This window comes from Oryctolagus cuniculus, chromosome 18 (genome assembly GCF_051225735.1).
Source record: "Oryctolagus cuniculus isolate XC-2025 breed Fujian yellow rabbit chromosome 18, ASM5122573v1, whole genome shotgun sequence".
NCBI lineage: Eukaryota > Metazoa > Chordata > Mammalia > Lagomorpha > Leporidae > Oryctolagus > Oryctolagus cuniculus.
Window position 1 is genome coordinate 61,731,981 of NC_142884.1, and position 15,909 is coordinate 61,747,889.

At 50.6% G+C, this 15,909-nt stretch overlaps 1 protein-coding gene across 14 annotated transcripts in view; it reads left to right on the forward strand.

Annotated features, from left to right (window-relative positions):
• Positions 1–15,909, forward strand: part of LOC149120991 (uncharacterized) — an 81,467-nt gene that overhangs the window by 29,112 nt on the left and 36,446 nt on the right. For 2 of the 14 annotated variants that reach the window (XR_016225320.1, XM_089320380.1), the window contains exon 4: positions 6,106–6,402. The exons of 10 other annotated variants lie outside the window; for them this stretch is intronic. Coding sequence is in view for 2 of the 4 variants with exons in the window: in XM_089320380.1 (XP_089176506.1) it covers positions 6,106–6,154 (49 nt within the window). In the remaining 2 variants the exon portion in view is untranslated. Of the gene's footprint in view, positions 1–6,105; positions 6,403–10,659; positions 10,933–15,909 lie in introns of those variants that run through there. 2 more of the 14 variants (XR_016225323.1, XM_089320375.1) reach the window with 2 other exon arrangements.

Sequence of the window (15,909 nt, forward strand, 5' to 3'; positions counted from 1 at the left end):
CTGTCATTTCTGTCCCCGTGGCCCTCACACCAGTCCCTGGAAGGTGAGGTCTGGCAGAAAGGCTGGGTATGTCCATTCTAATGGTATGCATAGCAGGGTCCTAGCCCAGAGAGACCCTTCCCATTTTTAGAGTGAGGTGGGGTGGGCAGCAGGTTGGAAACCATTGTATAGGTCATAGAAGCAGCCAAGGCCCAGAAGAACGAAAAGTCCTCTGATGCTGAATTGTTACAGAATACGTTATAGATGAAACCACTTACTGGTGTTACTGGTGTATGTACATAACACAAACCACTTTCTTAAAACAGTGGTTTATTTTTATTTATTTGAAAGACAGGATGACAGAGAGGGAGAGAGACAGAGAGAAAGAGATCTATCCAGTGGTTCACTCGCCAAGCAGCTGCAATAAGTGGAGCTGGGCCAGATTGGAACCAGGAGCCAGAGCTCCATCTGGGTCTCCCATGTGGGTGGCAGGGACTCAATCATTTGAAGCTACATCAGAAGTAGAACAGCTGGAACTGGAACCAGTGCTTCAGTATCGGAGGCTGGTATCCCAGGCTGTGCCACAACATTGGCCCCCACAGCTTAAAAAAAAAGATTTATTTATTTATTTGAAAGTCAGAATTACACAGAGAGAGAATGAGAGGCAGAGACAGAGAGAGGTCTTCCATCCGCTGGTTCACTACCCAGTTGGCTGCAATGGCTGGAGCTGCACCGATCCAAAGCCAGGAGCCAGGAGCTTCCTCTGGGTCTTCCCACGCGGGTGCAAGGGCCCAAGCACTTGGGCCATCTTCCACAGCTTTCCCAGGCCATAGCAGAGAACTGGATTGGAAGTGGAACAGCCTGGACTTGAACCAGCACCCATATGGGATACCGGCATGGCAGGCGATGGCTTTACCTGCTACGCCACAGCACCAGCCCCCACAGATAGCTTTTAAAAACAAACTCAACCAGTTTAAAAAGGGGGGGTACACCCTTACTAAATAAAAAATGCAATTTGAAGATGGATAAAACATTATCAATTAAGGGTCCCCAATCCCTAGACTGTTGCAGTTGCATCCTTTGGAGATTGCAGCCACTCTCAGAAGGTTCAGCTACCTCCTAATTATCCAGCAGGGAGTCAGTGTGTCTTTGCAGGGAAATATTACCAAGGGCTTTTAGCGGGAACTGTCTCAAAGAAATTCCCTACAGAGGCAGAGAGAGGAGAACTAGGAGAGCTCCAGACTTGGAGGCACACACTCCAGTATGGCAAACATCACTACCTCTTGTTTTCAAACTTGGAATTTCTCTGGAACTCTTTGAACTCCCATAGCAAAATTTGGACCTTGTATCTTACATCCTAAGATGTTTTCTGATGTGGTTGCTTTGGCCTGGACTGCCCTTTCTTGCTCTGTCTGCCTGTACACCTTTGTTGATCACTTAAGAGACTATTCAAGGCCCCTCCCCACAAAGCTGCCCTGACCTTGATGTTCCTAGTGGAGAGATCAGCTCATCAAAATCTACCAGAGAGTCAGATATGAATGAGAATAAGATAAAACGTGTGCTATTTCTGCCTTCCTCTGGTACACCTGTTCTGGAACATTCTTTGATCATTCACAAGAGCACTCTGAATTGTGTTTGCTTCTCAGTGCCCCCACTGGGCTGTGAACTTCTTGAGAGCAGGGTTGAGATGCACCCCCACACATACACAGAGACTCCTCAACCCCACCCTCCACATCCATGGAGCCTTTGGTTGGACCTGGCTCTGCAGGACTTGGCAGTGAATGAATGTTGAGTGCTGGCTCAAGCCTCTGTCTGGTAGGGTATTCATCAGTCTGCCCCAGGGCACTTAGTCCAGGACCCCACAGGCAGCAGATACCCTACCCCCATGAAATGCAAGTAAGAGACTGAATTGCAGAGCCTCTACCATGAAAGATGCTGAGAAGCTGAGAGTCCTAGCAGCTCTCCCAAGCTCAGTCTGTACACTTAAAAATGAATTTCAAGGATCTTACCTGGGGCTGCCACCTTGAGAAATTTTATTTTATTTTTTTTTTAAAGATTTATTTATTTAAAAGGCAGAGTTACAGCGTAATAGAGATCTTCCATCTGCTGGTTCACTCCCTAAATGGCTGCAATGGCCCGAGCTGGGCCAGGCTGAAGTGAGGAACCTAGAACTCTATCCAAGTCTCCCATGTGGTTGGCAGGGTCCTAAGCACTTGGGTCATCTTCTGCCTTCCCACGAGCATGGGCAGGGAGCTGGGTCAGAAGCAGAGCAGCCAGGAATCAAACTGGCACTCTGATACAGGATGCTAGCATCACAGGGTGGTGGCTTAACCTGCTGCACCACAATGTTGGCCATGCCTTAAGAAATTTTAAAGCCGCGTACAGTAGAGAGCTTATCCCCAAGAGGGGTGCCATGGGGTATCTGCTAGGAGAAGTGAACCTTTGAGGACCCCTTGGGTGGAAATCCTGTTACTAACCCAGCTGGGATGAAATCCTAGACTAATCAGGTCATGGCCTATCCTGCACAGGGATAAACCAGGTGAGCACCCCCATGGTGTCACTTGGCTTTGAAAATAAATGTTGAGGCTGGTGCCATGGCTCACTAGGCTAATCCTCGGCCTGAGGTGCCGGTACACCGGGTTCTAGTCCCAGTTGGGGCGCTGGTTCTATCCCGGTTGCTCCTCTTCCAGTCCAGCTCTCTGCTGTGGCCCAGGAAGGCAGTGGAGGATGGCCCAAGTGCTTGGGCCCTGCACCCACATGGGAGACCAGGAGGAAGCACCTGGCTGCTGGCTTTGGATTGGCACAATGTGCTGGCTGTAGCAGGCATTTGGGGGGTAAACCAATGGAAGGAAGACCTTTCTGTCTCTTTCAGTGTCTAACTCTGCTGAAAGAAAGAAAGAAAGAAAGAAAGAAAGAAAGAAAGAAAGAAAGAAAGAAAGAAAGAAAGAAAGAAAGAAAGAAAGAAAGGAGGGAGGGAGGGAGGGAGGGAGGGAGGGAGGGAGGGAGGGAGGGAGGGAGGGAGGGAGGGAGGGAAGGGAAAGAAAGAGAAAGAGAGGAAGAGAGAGAGAAAGAGAGAGAGAAAGAGAGGGAGGGAGGGAGGGAGAAAGAGAAAAAGAGAGAGAGAAAGAGAGAGAGAGAGAAGTTGCATAAATTACCATCTGACTGTGGTATTGAGAAACAGTTTGACCATCATTCTAGGCATTTCTGCTTTGGGCCCGGGGCCTGTCCCCTCCAAACAGTGCCTCTGGCTCTGGCTGCCCCCTATCCCTACCCCCAGTGTGCTGTCATGGTGTAGGGACTTTGGGCCTCCGGCACATCGAAGCTTGTGGGACATTATTTCCAGGTATTTATCCTCCTAGATTTCATCACCAAAGACTGTTTCCCTCCTGGGCCTCCTGCACTTGGTTCCTGCACTGTCCTCTAATGACCCAGGCAGAGCGGGAGTTCTCATCCACCTGCATGACCCAGCTCACCTCAGAAAGAGCAGCTCCCCTAAGGCTGGAGGTGAACAGGAAGGGGTCACCTTCTATGCAGTCAGCAGGCCAGAGACCAGATCAGGACCCCTGAATCTGTGGAGGAGGAGACAGGACTGCCCGGGGGGTCATCAGTGGTGTCAGGAGCCTGCCTCCCATCCCACCCCACCCCTCCAAGTCAGTCTCTCTCTCTGTTTTCCTGCAGGCATGGGGTTGCAGATGAGTAAACAGACTTTGGAACCTCCCAATGAACTTGGGGTGGAGGCCTCAGCCTTCTCTCTTCTCTGGGGAGGAGGCAGATCCAGCTTTTCTCTGCCAAGGAGAAGGCTCCTCTGTGTCTTGCCCTATATGAGAATTGGGCATACCCCACCTAAGCCCCTGAGCACCAGCTGAACCCTGGCCAGGGATGAGCACAGCCTTCCATTTTCCCGGGAAGACAGCTTCACTCTCCCTGGACGCTGGGCCTTTTGCCCTCCCTGGCTCTTCACCCCCTGCTCTCATGCCTTTGAACCTCTGGCTCCCCACCCCATGCTGGCTTACCCCATCATCTTGGGGACTTGCATTCCGCTGAGTAAAGCCTGCTGGATGCTGTGTGCCTTGCACTGCCAAAATAAATGTGCACAAGACACTGTCCTTTGCCTCAAGAAATCTACTAACATCTAATTGTGCAGCAGGACTGTGGAGCACAGATGAAAGAACTATTCATGGTGACCTTCCAGGGTTGGAGGGGAGGGAGGTTTCCCCAGAGGAGGAATACCTGGGTAGGGCCAGTCAGTGGAGGGACCATCACACCCAGAATCATGGAGGTGTGAAATAGCTTGGCACATTCAGGGAACCACAACTAATGTATTGCCTGCCACACCAGAGAGAACCAAGAGAAGAGGATGGTGCCAGCGCCGCAGCTCACTAGGCTAATCCTCCACCTTGCGGCGCCGGCACACCGGGTTCTAGTCCCAGTCGGGGCGCCGGATTCTGTCCCGGTTGCCCCTCTTCCAGGCCAGCTCTCTGCTGTGGCCAGGGAGTGCAGTGGAGGATGGCCCAAGAACTTGGGCCCTGCACCCCATGGGAGAACAGGATAAGTAACCTGGCTCCTGCCATCAGATCAGCGTGGTGCGCCGGCCACAGCGCACCGGCCACGGCGGCCATTGGAGGGTGAACCAATGGCAAAAAGACCTTTCTCTCGTCTCTCTCTCTCTCACTGTCCACTCTGCCTGTCAAAAATAAATAAATAAATAAATAAATAAATAAATAAAAAAGAGAGAGAGAGAGAGAGAGAAGAGGATGGAGAGGGGAGCCAGGCTGCTTTAAGGCCTTGAAGACCAAGTTCAGGGCACCCATAGCATGAGGGCAGTATCAGGAGACTGCAGTAAGGGTCCGGGGAGACTCCATCCATTATTTCTCTTTTTAAAATTTTAAAATCTATTTTCATTTTATTTTGAGGGACACACAGAGAAGATCTTTCATCTACTTATTTTCCCCTCAAATTCCTACAACAGTCAGGCATGGGCCAGGCCAAAGCCAGGAATCCAGAACCCTATCCAGGTCTCCCATGTGGGTGGCAGGGACTCAAGCACTTGAGCCATTACCTGCTGTCTCCCAGGGTATGTATGATCAAGAAACTGGAATCAGAAACTGAGGTTCAGGGGGCTGGTACCGAGAAGTAGTAGGCTAAGCCTCTGCTTGCAGGGCTGGCCTCTCATATGGGCACTGTTTTAAGTCCCAGCTGCTCCTCTTCCTTTGGATCAGCTCAGCTCCAACCATTGCAGCCATTTGGAGAGTGAACCAGCAGACGGAAGACCTTTCTCTCTGTCTGCAACTCTACCTTTTAAACAAGTAAATAATCTTCTAAAAATGATAGCCAGAGTCATATTAAAAGAAAGAAAGAGAGAGAGAGAGAGAGAGGGAGGGTGGGAGGAAGGGAGGAAGGGAGGAAGGGAGGGAGGAAGGAAGGAAGGAAGGAAGGAAGGAAAGAAAGAAAGAAAGAAGGAGCAAACAAACAAACTGAGCCAGGACAGAAGCCCAGGCACTCAGATATAGGAAACAGGAGTCCCAAGCAGTGTCTTAATCACTGCACCCAATGCCCATTCCTTTTTCTTTTCTTTTTTCTTTTTTTAAAGATTTATTTATTTATTTATTTGAAAGGCAGAGTTACAGAAAAGCAGAGGCAGAGAGAGAGAAAGAGGTCTTCCATACGCTGGTTCACTCCCCAAATGGCCACAACAGCCAAAGTTGTGCCAATCCGAAGCTAGGAGCCAGGAGCTTCTTCCAGGTCACCCACACAGGTGCAGGAGCCCAAGGACTTGGGACATCTACTGTTTTCCCAGGCCATAGCAGAGAGCTGGATGGGAAGAGGAGCAGCCAGGACTGGTGCCCATATGGGAAATGGTGCCCATATGGGATGCCGGCACTGCAGACTTTATCCGCCACAGTGCTGACCCCTTTTCTTTAAAAAAAAAAAAAAAAAAAAAAAAAAAAAAAAAAAGAAGTTTTATTGAAGTATAGTTGTGATACGGGACACAAGCTACACATATGTGAAGTGTATAATCTGACACATTGTAACATGTATACACCTGTGAAACCACCTCAGTCAAGAGCAGGAACATATCCCGCACCTTAAATGTTTCTTCCTTTCCTTTGCATTCTCTCCCTCCAGCTACTGTCTCCAGGCAACCTCCCATCTGCTGCTCGGTGTCTACAGATGAGTTTGCATTTTCTGAATTTTAAATAAGTGGATTCATTTGGTATGAACTATTTTTGTTCTTTCATTCAACATAATTATTTTGAGATTCCTCCATGCTCTTGTGTAGACTGATAGTTCATTCTGTCTCTTTGCTGAGTAGTATTCCACTGCATGGGTTATTGCACAATTTGCTTCTCTCTTCACGTGTTGATGGACATCCGGGTTGTTTCCAGTTTGGGGCTGTTACAGATAAAGTTGCTCTAAGTGTTTGTGTATAAGTGTCTGTGTGAATACTTGCTTCTCTTCCTCTTGGGTAAATAAATATTTAGGAATGGCCATGTGATAGATACACTCACGTTTCACTTAAAATACATGTTTCTAGTTTATTGATTAAAGAGACAGAGTGAGAGTGAGAGTGAGAGTGAGAGAGAGAGAGAGAGAGAGAGATCCAGTTCAATGGCTCCTACAATGGCCAAGGCTGAGCCAGGGCTAGAGCCAGGAATTGGGAAATTAATCCAGGTCTCCCATGTGAGTAGTAGGAACCCAATTACCTGGGCCACAACCTGCTGCCTCACAAGGTCTACACTGGGGAAGCCTGGAGTGAAGAGCTAAAGATGGAAATCAAATATAGACACTTAGATGTGGGATAGGGTGTTTTAACTGCTAGGTTAAAAGCCCACTGCCGGGCTGGCGCCGCAGCTCAATAGGCTAATCCTTTACCTTTTGGCGCTGGCACACCGGGTTCTAGTCCCGGTCGGGGCACCGGATTCTTTCCCAGTTGCCCCTCTTCCAGGCCAGCTCTCTGCTGTGGCCCGGAGGTGCAGTGGAGGATGGCCCAAGAACTTGGGCCCTGCACCCATGGGAGACCAGGAGAAGCACCTGGCTCCTGCCATCGGATCAGTGCGGTGCGCCGGCCGCAGCAGCCATTGGAGGGTGAACCAATGGCAAAAAGGAAGACCTTTCTCTCTGTCTCTCTCTCTCACTGTCCACTCTGCCTGTCAAAAATAATAAAAATTAAAAAAAATTTAAAAAAAGCCCACTGCCATAAAAAATTATTTGAAAGGTAGAAATACAGACACAGAGAGACATAGTATGTTTTACTTTTAAAAAAAGATTATTTATTTATTTGAAAGGCAAAGTGACAGAGAGAGAAAGAGAAATAGAGAGAGTAGAGAGCTCTTCCATCTACTGGTTCACTCTCCAGATGACCACAATGGCCTGGGCATGGCCAGGAGCCAGGAGCTCCATCTGGGTCTCCCACGTAGGTGGCAAGGGACCATCTTCTGCTGCTTTTCCAGGCACATTAGCAGGGAGTTGGATCAGAAGTGGAGCAGCTGAAACTTGAATCAGTGCTCATATGGGATGCTGGCAACCTGATGCACCACAGTGCCCACCCCAAGTGTTTTACTTTTTAAGAAAGTGCCAAGCTGTGTGCCAAAGTACCCATTGTGTTTCACATTCCCACCAGCACTGGAAGAGCCTTCCTCAGCTGGCTGCAAGCTACGGGAATCTTAGTACTGAGTCTCCGTTAGATTGGCCCAGCTAGTGACTACAGCTGAAGCCCAAGACCTGCACTCCCAGGCCCTGGCCAAAGAGCTGGACTGTCCCGTGTGCCTTCCCAAGGTGGTGTTGGTGCCACCTTCTCTCAGGAGGCTTTTGGCACGTGGGCTGCCCCAGGGGCTTCAGGAATTGAGCAGGACCAGGAGGGGTGATGAGCTGTGGGGACTTTCCAGCTCAGCACCTGTGAGGATCCCTCTGGACCTGCAGAGTCCATGATCCCAGATTGCAGAAGTTAGTTTTTGCACAGATGAATTCTCTGAGCTGATGTCAGGGCTCCCACATACCATAGGAGCAGCCATGGTCCCTGACTCAGGGCCCTGCTCCAGGGAAGTAGCTCCTGAGTCCAGGGCCCCAGAGCCCTCAGGGTCTTCTCAGATGGAAGAATGCTGATTTCCCACAGGAAAGCTGTGGACAGAATCAGGACTAGAGGCCAATCTCAATGTCAGGGTCACTAGTGACCACTGCTGCGGCCTGGCCATTCTGATTTGTGACTCAGGATCTCTGGTGTTCCACACAATGTGCAAGGTGTGAGTCCTTCTAGAGTTTGGGGTATGCTATTCATTCATTCACCCACTAATTCATGCATCAGCCTTCATCAGTGCCTCCTCAGAATTAGAGTTAACTCAGGCAGGTTGGGGTGCAGTTGTGAGAACCCCTTCCTTCCTGTCCCTGCCATGGGATTTCAAGAGAATTGAACAGGAGGGGCATTGATGGTTTCTTCACAGACAGTGACCAGTTCTTGTCTGGGACAGTCGGCAGGAGGGCGGTCGTGGGATCTGAGCAGGGCCGTGGTGGTAGGAGGGAGGACAAGGCCGCGCAGGGTGAGGAGGTGGTCAGCTCTTGCTTCTCGTGGTTCTAATACTACTCTCACTGGCACTTGCCAGACACTGAGTGCATTTCTGATGTGTAGATGAGCAGGTCATGGAGGGGAAAGGATGGCTGCTTGGTCTCAGGAGCGAAGCCTGAAACCAGCCCTTGGAGGTGGCTGTTGGGCCAAGGCATGCATCTCCCCACCCAGCCACCCCTGCCTGAGCGGCCATCCTTCCTGAGGTGAAGGGGGGACCTCAGATGTCTCGCACCCCCACCCCACCCCAGATTCAGCAGGAAGCCACAGACTAATGTCTGATAGTCCTCAGCCTTTGACTCCCTGAGTCTCACCGTCATCCACCAAAGGTAGGTGCTTGATCCCTTCCTGCCCCAGATTCCTCAAGGCAGTGAAGGGTTCCCTGGGGCCATGACTTTGAACTGCTGATAAGCAGTGGCCTTGGTTTACCTTGGATACCCCATCCTCTGGGGCAGGAGGAGAGGAGCAGGGAAACCAGAGGCTGGTGGGGGAGGCTCGATCCTTGTCAAGGAGGAACTGACTGAGTCTCAGCTGGAATCAGGAGCCTCTGCATTGTGTGACCTTTTCTTGGTTATGTACAGCGAGGGCAGCGCAGGCCAGCCCGTCAGTAGAAGGACCCATCAGAGGGCCATCCCCAGATGGCCTCCGAATGGCATTCACCAAAACCAGTTTCCTTTCAAATTAGTGTGCTGGGTAGGGCGGGGAGCATGGGCTGCTGGGTGTGTTAGTGTAGGTGGGACCCTGGGGATGCATGGGGCGGGGAACAGCCTGGAGGCCTGGGTTCCAAGCCCTTGTGTCTCCCCCAACCATGAGAGGGAATCCCTTCTCCTCACTGGGCCGACTCTGGCTCTGATCCCAGGGGACTGCAAATCCTTGTTTGTGTCCCAGTCCAGATACTAGGCACAGGTGGTGGTGGGGAAGAAGGCAGCAGAGCAGAAGCTGCTCCCTCCTGCCTCTCTGGCTAAGGTTTCAGCTATTCAGCCAGTTGGCGCCAAGTGTTTACAATGAGTGCATCTCAGCCTGAGATCTAAGGGGGATCTAAATCAGACCACCTGGGAGGGTTTGATGCGTTATGATCAATGAGGTTATTTGGTCACTGGCTCCTTGTTACAGTGAACTGCCTTTTAGGTCACCTGGGGTTTCAGAGCTAGGAGAGCACTTAGAGGTGTCCACTCACTCCTTTAGTTCATAGAGGATGAATCAGAGACCTTGAGGGGTAGGAAGAAATGGCAGCCTCATCTGCATGGGCCCCATGGACTCCTAGGGACCTCAGTGCTTTGGCCTTCTGGGTTGGCAGTGGTCTTTGGTTCTGTCACTGCCACCACCTTGGCCTATTGCCTGCTCTGTGGCGTGATCAATAGGGTCTTCCTTTTCCTGTTATTAAGGAGAGAGGAGAGCCTGTCTGGGTAGGCCTGGCTGGGGAATGAGGCCCTCCTGTAAGCCAGGCTTCTGCAGCAATTGGTAGCATCCCCAGGGTTGGGGAACAGTTGTCCACGTGTAGGAGTTTGGACTCAGATAACACAGGTGAGGAGTCCATAGCCAGAGTGGGGGGTGGGGCCTGGGTCCCGACCCAGTGCCAGGAGATAAGGTTGTGAAGTGCCAGGCAGTGCCTGGTAGAGTGGGGAGCCGTGGCTGTAGCTGTCATTCTCAGGCTGGGGCTGAGGCTTTGCTGGTAAAGACCTGAGCCAGGCACTGAGTGGTGGTGTCAGCCTGAGGCACCAGGAAGAGGCCTAGTGAGGAGGTGCTTGGGCACAGGCCAGATGGTCCAGCCAGGCATTCATCCCTGGACTCAGGACATGAATTCCTGCCAGCAACTCAGGTGCAGCCAGAGGGTGACCCTTCTATCTCATGCAGCCCTGCCAGGAAGTTTCCCCTGGGCAGCTGCCACCCGGCCTCAGGGGAGGGAGGAGGAATGCAGATCTGGGCGGGGCATGCCCCAGGAGTGAGGCTGTGATCTGGGTGCTGCATTTGTGCAGCAAGCACTCCCCCTGGGTTATTGGCACCACCTGGAAGCTACAGATGTGGGGTACACAGCCCAGGGAGTGTGGCCTTGCCCTAAGACAGGTGCCCCCCCCCCGACAGGTGCCTCTAACCCTTTCTCTGTGCCCTCCATACCTGTCTAGGTCCCATGTGGAGATGCCCCTGGCTGCTTGCCCAGTGAGCAAGAGAGGAAGAGAATGCAGCCAGACAGATGGGCCCTCAGCACCCAGGGGCCACTGCCAGCCTGCAAGGGATGAGGGATGACCTGAAGCCCTAGCACATCTGTGAGGGGGGAAATGAGCAGGCTGGATGAGCCCCTGACCCTGACCTTTTTGGTGACCACTGAGAACTTCCAGACTCAAACCTCTGATGCTTCAGATGCAAGCAGACACTGCCGCCATCTTCTCTCCTCGTGCCTATTCTGCTCTTGGTACCCCTGATCCTGCCCCTTAACCATCCCTTCCTTGCTCTTCCAATTTTTTCCTGCCTACCCCTGGCCCATCTTAGTCCCTCCACATCCTGCAGGCAGCCTTCTCTCCTGGACCAGCCATGCGACGCCTGTCCCTAGCTCTGCCTGGCTCTGTGGTACATGCAGCGGTTGTTGGTCTCCAGCGAGGGCAGGTTGAGGGGGTGATGAGGATCTGGCAGTGGAGACAGTGAGACAGGAATAGTCGGCGGGGAGCCAGGCCTGTCTGGCCAGTGTATCTGGGGACTGGGCACAGCAATGGTAGACCTGGCCCTAGACTAGCTGGCGGGGTCAGGCTGGTGCTTCACCAGCGTATTAGTCAGGTCTGTGCTCAGTGGCAGAGACCTGGGGTTCTGGTCTCTCTGAAGGATGGGGTGAAGGCTATGGCCTCCCCTGGGACTCATGGCAGCAGGAATCAGGAAATGAGGCAGGGTGACTGGATATGATTGGGAGTCATTAGAAGGCCTATTGTGGGTGCAAAGGCAAACACCCCAGTTTGTGGGGCTCCACCTGCTAAATGGGGCAGTACCTCTTTCCCAACAGGCTTGGATCAGAGTTTGTGGGAGGCAACCATGGAGCATTTGACAGGGCAGCCCCACCCATCGTTTAATCCCACCCCCACTTAGTACCTTGAGGGCATCAGTGCCCCAAGAGGGGCCGCTAGGAGTAGCTGGAGATATTCTCAGAAGCAACTGTCACAGCCTGACCTAGTCACTGCTCAGCCGGCCCACCTATCACAGGTGAGAAATTCGGGGGGGGGGGGCAACAAGCACCATTCATGGTGAGCCTGGCACAGCCCTGTGCCTGCTACCTGCCCTCCACTCCCACACAGGCTTCGTGGGGGCCTGGGTTCTCCCAGCGCCCGTGGGACCAGTGTCTGGACCTGGGTCAGTGACTACAGGATTAGCTGGTGACAGAGCTAGTTTAGCATTATTAGTCATTAAGGAAATGCAAACTAGAGCCACAGAGAAGTGCCGCCACATGACTGTTAGTCTGGCTAAAAGAAAAAATTTGACAACATCACGTGCTGATCAGGACACAAAGCAGCTGGAACTCTCAGACATGCTGGAGAAAATGCAAAATGGTACAGCCACTTTGGCCAGCACTTGGCATTGTCTAAAGTTAAGCATGCACTTGCCATACAACCCAGCAATCTTATTGCTAGATATTTCCCCAGGAGAAATGAAAATTTAGGCTCACACAAAATCCTATATACAACCACTTATAGCAGCTTTATTCATAATCACCCCAAACTGAATATAATCCAAATGTCCTTCAGCTGGTGAGCAAACAAAAAACTATGATACATACATCCATAGTATGGAATACTATACAGCCATAAAAAGGAATGGACTATATTGATAAGAGTAACAATGTGGGATGGATCTCAAATGTGCTATGTTACATGAAAGAAGCCAGACTCAACAAGTTCCATACTTACAATTCTGTTTACATTTCTGAAAAAGCAAAACAGATCAGTGGTTGCAGGAGCCTGTGGGCAGTGATGGTGAGGTTGACTTCAAAGGGGTACAAGGGAATTGTGGGGGGCTGGTAGAAGTACTTTATATGTTGATTGTGGTGATGATTACGTGGCTGTATGCATTTATCAAAACTCATAAAACTGGGTTTATCCTAGTAGTTGAGACAGTAATTAATACCCACATTCTATATAGCCTGGGTTTGCTGCCTGACTGTCGCTTTTGATGCCAGCTTCCTGCTAATACACTCCATGGGAGGCAGTGGTGATGGCTCAAGTAACTGGGGTCCTGCTACCAATGTGGGAATCCTGAATTGAATTTCCAGCTTCTGGCTTTGACCCAGCCCAGCCCTGGCTGTTGTTGGGAAGTGAACCAGTGGATGAGAACTCTGTCTCTGTGTTGCTCTGTGTGTATATGTGTGTCTGCCTCTCAAATTTAAAAAGGTCATAGAACTTTACCCCACAATAGGTGGATTTTACTGCATGCACGTAAAACTTCAATAAACCTGACTATAAAAGACACACCCATCCCAGGGACTTGGAGTGTGTTTTCTCATCCATTCAGTCATTTGATTGCTCCCTCAGCAGGCATTCATTGAGTGCCTATACCAGATATCATGTCCATTAAATCTTCCCTAAGAGCTTCAGGCTCCTGTGTCACATGGAAACCCCCATAGGAAGAGCAGCCAGAGCCAACCCTCGACGGCTGTGGATGAGTGTGAAGTTCCCTGTGGGTACATTCCCATGGGGTCAGGCTTCCTGGCTCGGAGCCTCTTGAGGGAGTCCAAACTCTAGAAAGTGTGGCTAAAGTGGTGGAGCCAAGAAGGGTCACTTGGGAGGGATTTGCTTCCTCACTGAGGCATTGTCCCCACAGAATTTGAGCAGGATGTGGCCAGGTAGCCATGCCCCTCAAGGTTCTGTCCACAGAGCCTGGCCATGGTGGGGAAGCAGGGCCTAGGCACATTTGCTCGGGGGCTCCTCCCCTGTTCACGAGGATGTCTGTGTCTGCCCACCTGAGACGGAAGTGGCCTTGGCTTCCCTGGTGAGAACTCATGTGAGAAATCTTAAGATGAACTCATGGTGTGGGGCATGCATCCAGAATCATTGTCCTATGGAACAAAGAACAAACCAGAACTGAGGGTGTCAACCCCGACATCTTAAAAATATGAACGGAGTAGAGAACAAATGACAAGATGGATGGAGAGGACACCGTTTAGTGTGTTAAAAACATAGAACAGTGCCATATATTGTAACAGATACAAACTCAAAAACTTAAAAAACATGAACGGGCTGGCACCGTGGCGCAGTAGGTTAATCCTCCACCTGTGGCACTGGCATCCCATGTGGGCGCCGGTTCTAGTCCCAGTTGCCCCTCTTCCAATGCAGCTCTCTGCTGTGTCCTGGGAAAGCAGTAGACGATGGCCCAAGTGCTCGGGCCCCTGCAATCGCATGGGAGACCAGGAAGAAACTCTTGGCTCCTGGCTTCGGATCGGCGTAGCTCTGGCTGTTGCGGCCATTTAGGGAGTGAACCAATGGAAGGAAAACCTTTTTTTTTTTTTTTTTTTTTTGACAGGCAGAGTGGACAGTGAGAGAGAGAGACAGAGAGAAAGGTCTTCCTTTTGCCGTTGGTTCACCCTCCAATGGCCGCCGCGGCTGGCGCGCTGCGGCCGGCGCGCTGCGGCCGGCGCACCGCGCTGATCCAATGGCAGGAGCCAGGAGCCAGGTGCTTTGGAAGGAAAACCTTTCTCTCTGTCTCTCCCTCTCACTGTCTGTAACTCTACCTCCCAAATAAATAAATAAAATCTTTTTTAAAAAAAGAAAAAAAAAAAACATGAACAAGAAGGAGACATACTAACTTCAGAAGTGGATTAGTTTTGAGGAAGACTGTTAGTGAGAAAGAAAACAAAGAAGGCAAAATGTTAGCACTTGTTAAACCTGAGGTGCATGAGTTATACGGAGGGAGTGCTACCTCCCAAATAAATAAATAAAATCTTTTTAAAAAAAAGAAAAAAAAACATGAACAAGAAGGAGACATACTAACTTCAGAAGTGGATTAGTTTTGAGGAGGACTGTTAGTGAAAAAGAAAACAAAGAAGGCAAAATGTTAGCACTTGTTAAACCTGAGGTGCATGAGTTATACGGAGGGAGTGTGTTACATAACATTTTCTGTACTTTGGGTTGAAATATTTTGTGCTTTCAAAGCCAGACAGCCATTGCAGTACACTGAGCTCCACAGAGACAGCGCTGTGGCAAGTGAGAGCTGGAGGGGTACTGGGGGTGACTGTGCCTTGCTGAGGAGAAATAACTAAACATGGGCAAAGGAGATCCTAAGAAGCAGAGAGGCCAAATGTCACCGTACGCATTCCTTGTGCAAACTTGGCATGAGGAGCACAAGAAGGAGCATCCAGATACTTCCGTCAACTTCCCGGAGTTTCCTAAGAAGTGCCCAGAGAGGGGGAAGACCGTGTGTGCTAAAGAGAAGGGAAAATGTGAAGACAGGGCCTAGACACACAAGGCTCATTATGAGAGAGAAAGAAACCTAGCTCCTTCGTAAAGGGAGACACCTTCCCCCCAAAAAAAAGAAGAAGAAGAAGAAGAAGAAGTTCAAGGATCCCAAAACACCTAAGAGGTTTCCTTCAGTCTCTGTCTTTCTTCCTTCCCCCCTTCCTTCCTTCCTTTATTTCTTTTTTGGTCTTTTTCTTGTTCTGTTCTGAGTATCTCACAAAAATCAAAGGAGAACATCCTGGCCTTTCCACTGGCGATGTTGCAAAGAAGCTGGGAGAGGTGTGGAGTATCACTGCCGCAGAGGCCAAGCAGCCTGGGAGAGAGGGCTGCTAAGCTGAAGGAAAACTACGGAAAGAATTTTGCCACACGCCGAGCTTCAGGAAAACCTGATGCGGCAAACAGAGCTGTCCAGGATGGAAAGAGCCAGGAGAGGAAGGAAGAGGAGGAAGACGCAGGAGAAGATGAATGAGTTGGTTCTAGTGAAGCTTTTTTTTTCTTGTCTAGAAAGCATTTAACCCACCCTATACACAACACACTGCTTTTCAAGAAAAAAAAAATTGAACTGTAAGGCTGTATAAGATTTGTTTTTAAACTGTAGCAGTGTCTTTTTCTGCTTAGTTAACGCACTACCAAATGGATCCTTAGAGAGCCTTGTCCTGGTGGTATTTTTTTTTTTTTTTTTTGACAGGCAGAGTGGACAGTGAGAGAGAGAGAGAGACAGAGAGAAAGGTCTTCCTTTTGCCGTTGGTTCACCCTCCAATGGCTACCGTGGCCGGCGCTGATCCGATGGCAGGAGCCAGGTGCTTCTCTTGGTCTCCCATGTGGTGCAGGGCCCAAGGACTTGGGCCATCCTCCACTGCACTCCCGGGCCACAGCAGAGAGCTGGCCTGGAAGAGGGGCAACCGGGACAGAATCCGGCGCCCCGACCGGGACTAGAACCCGGTG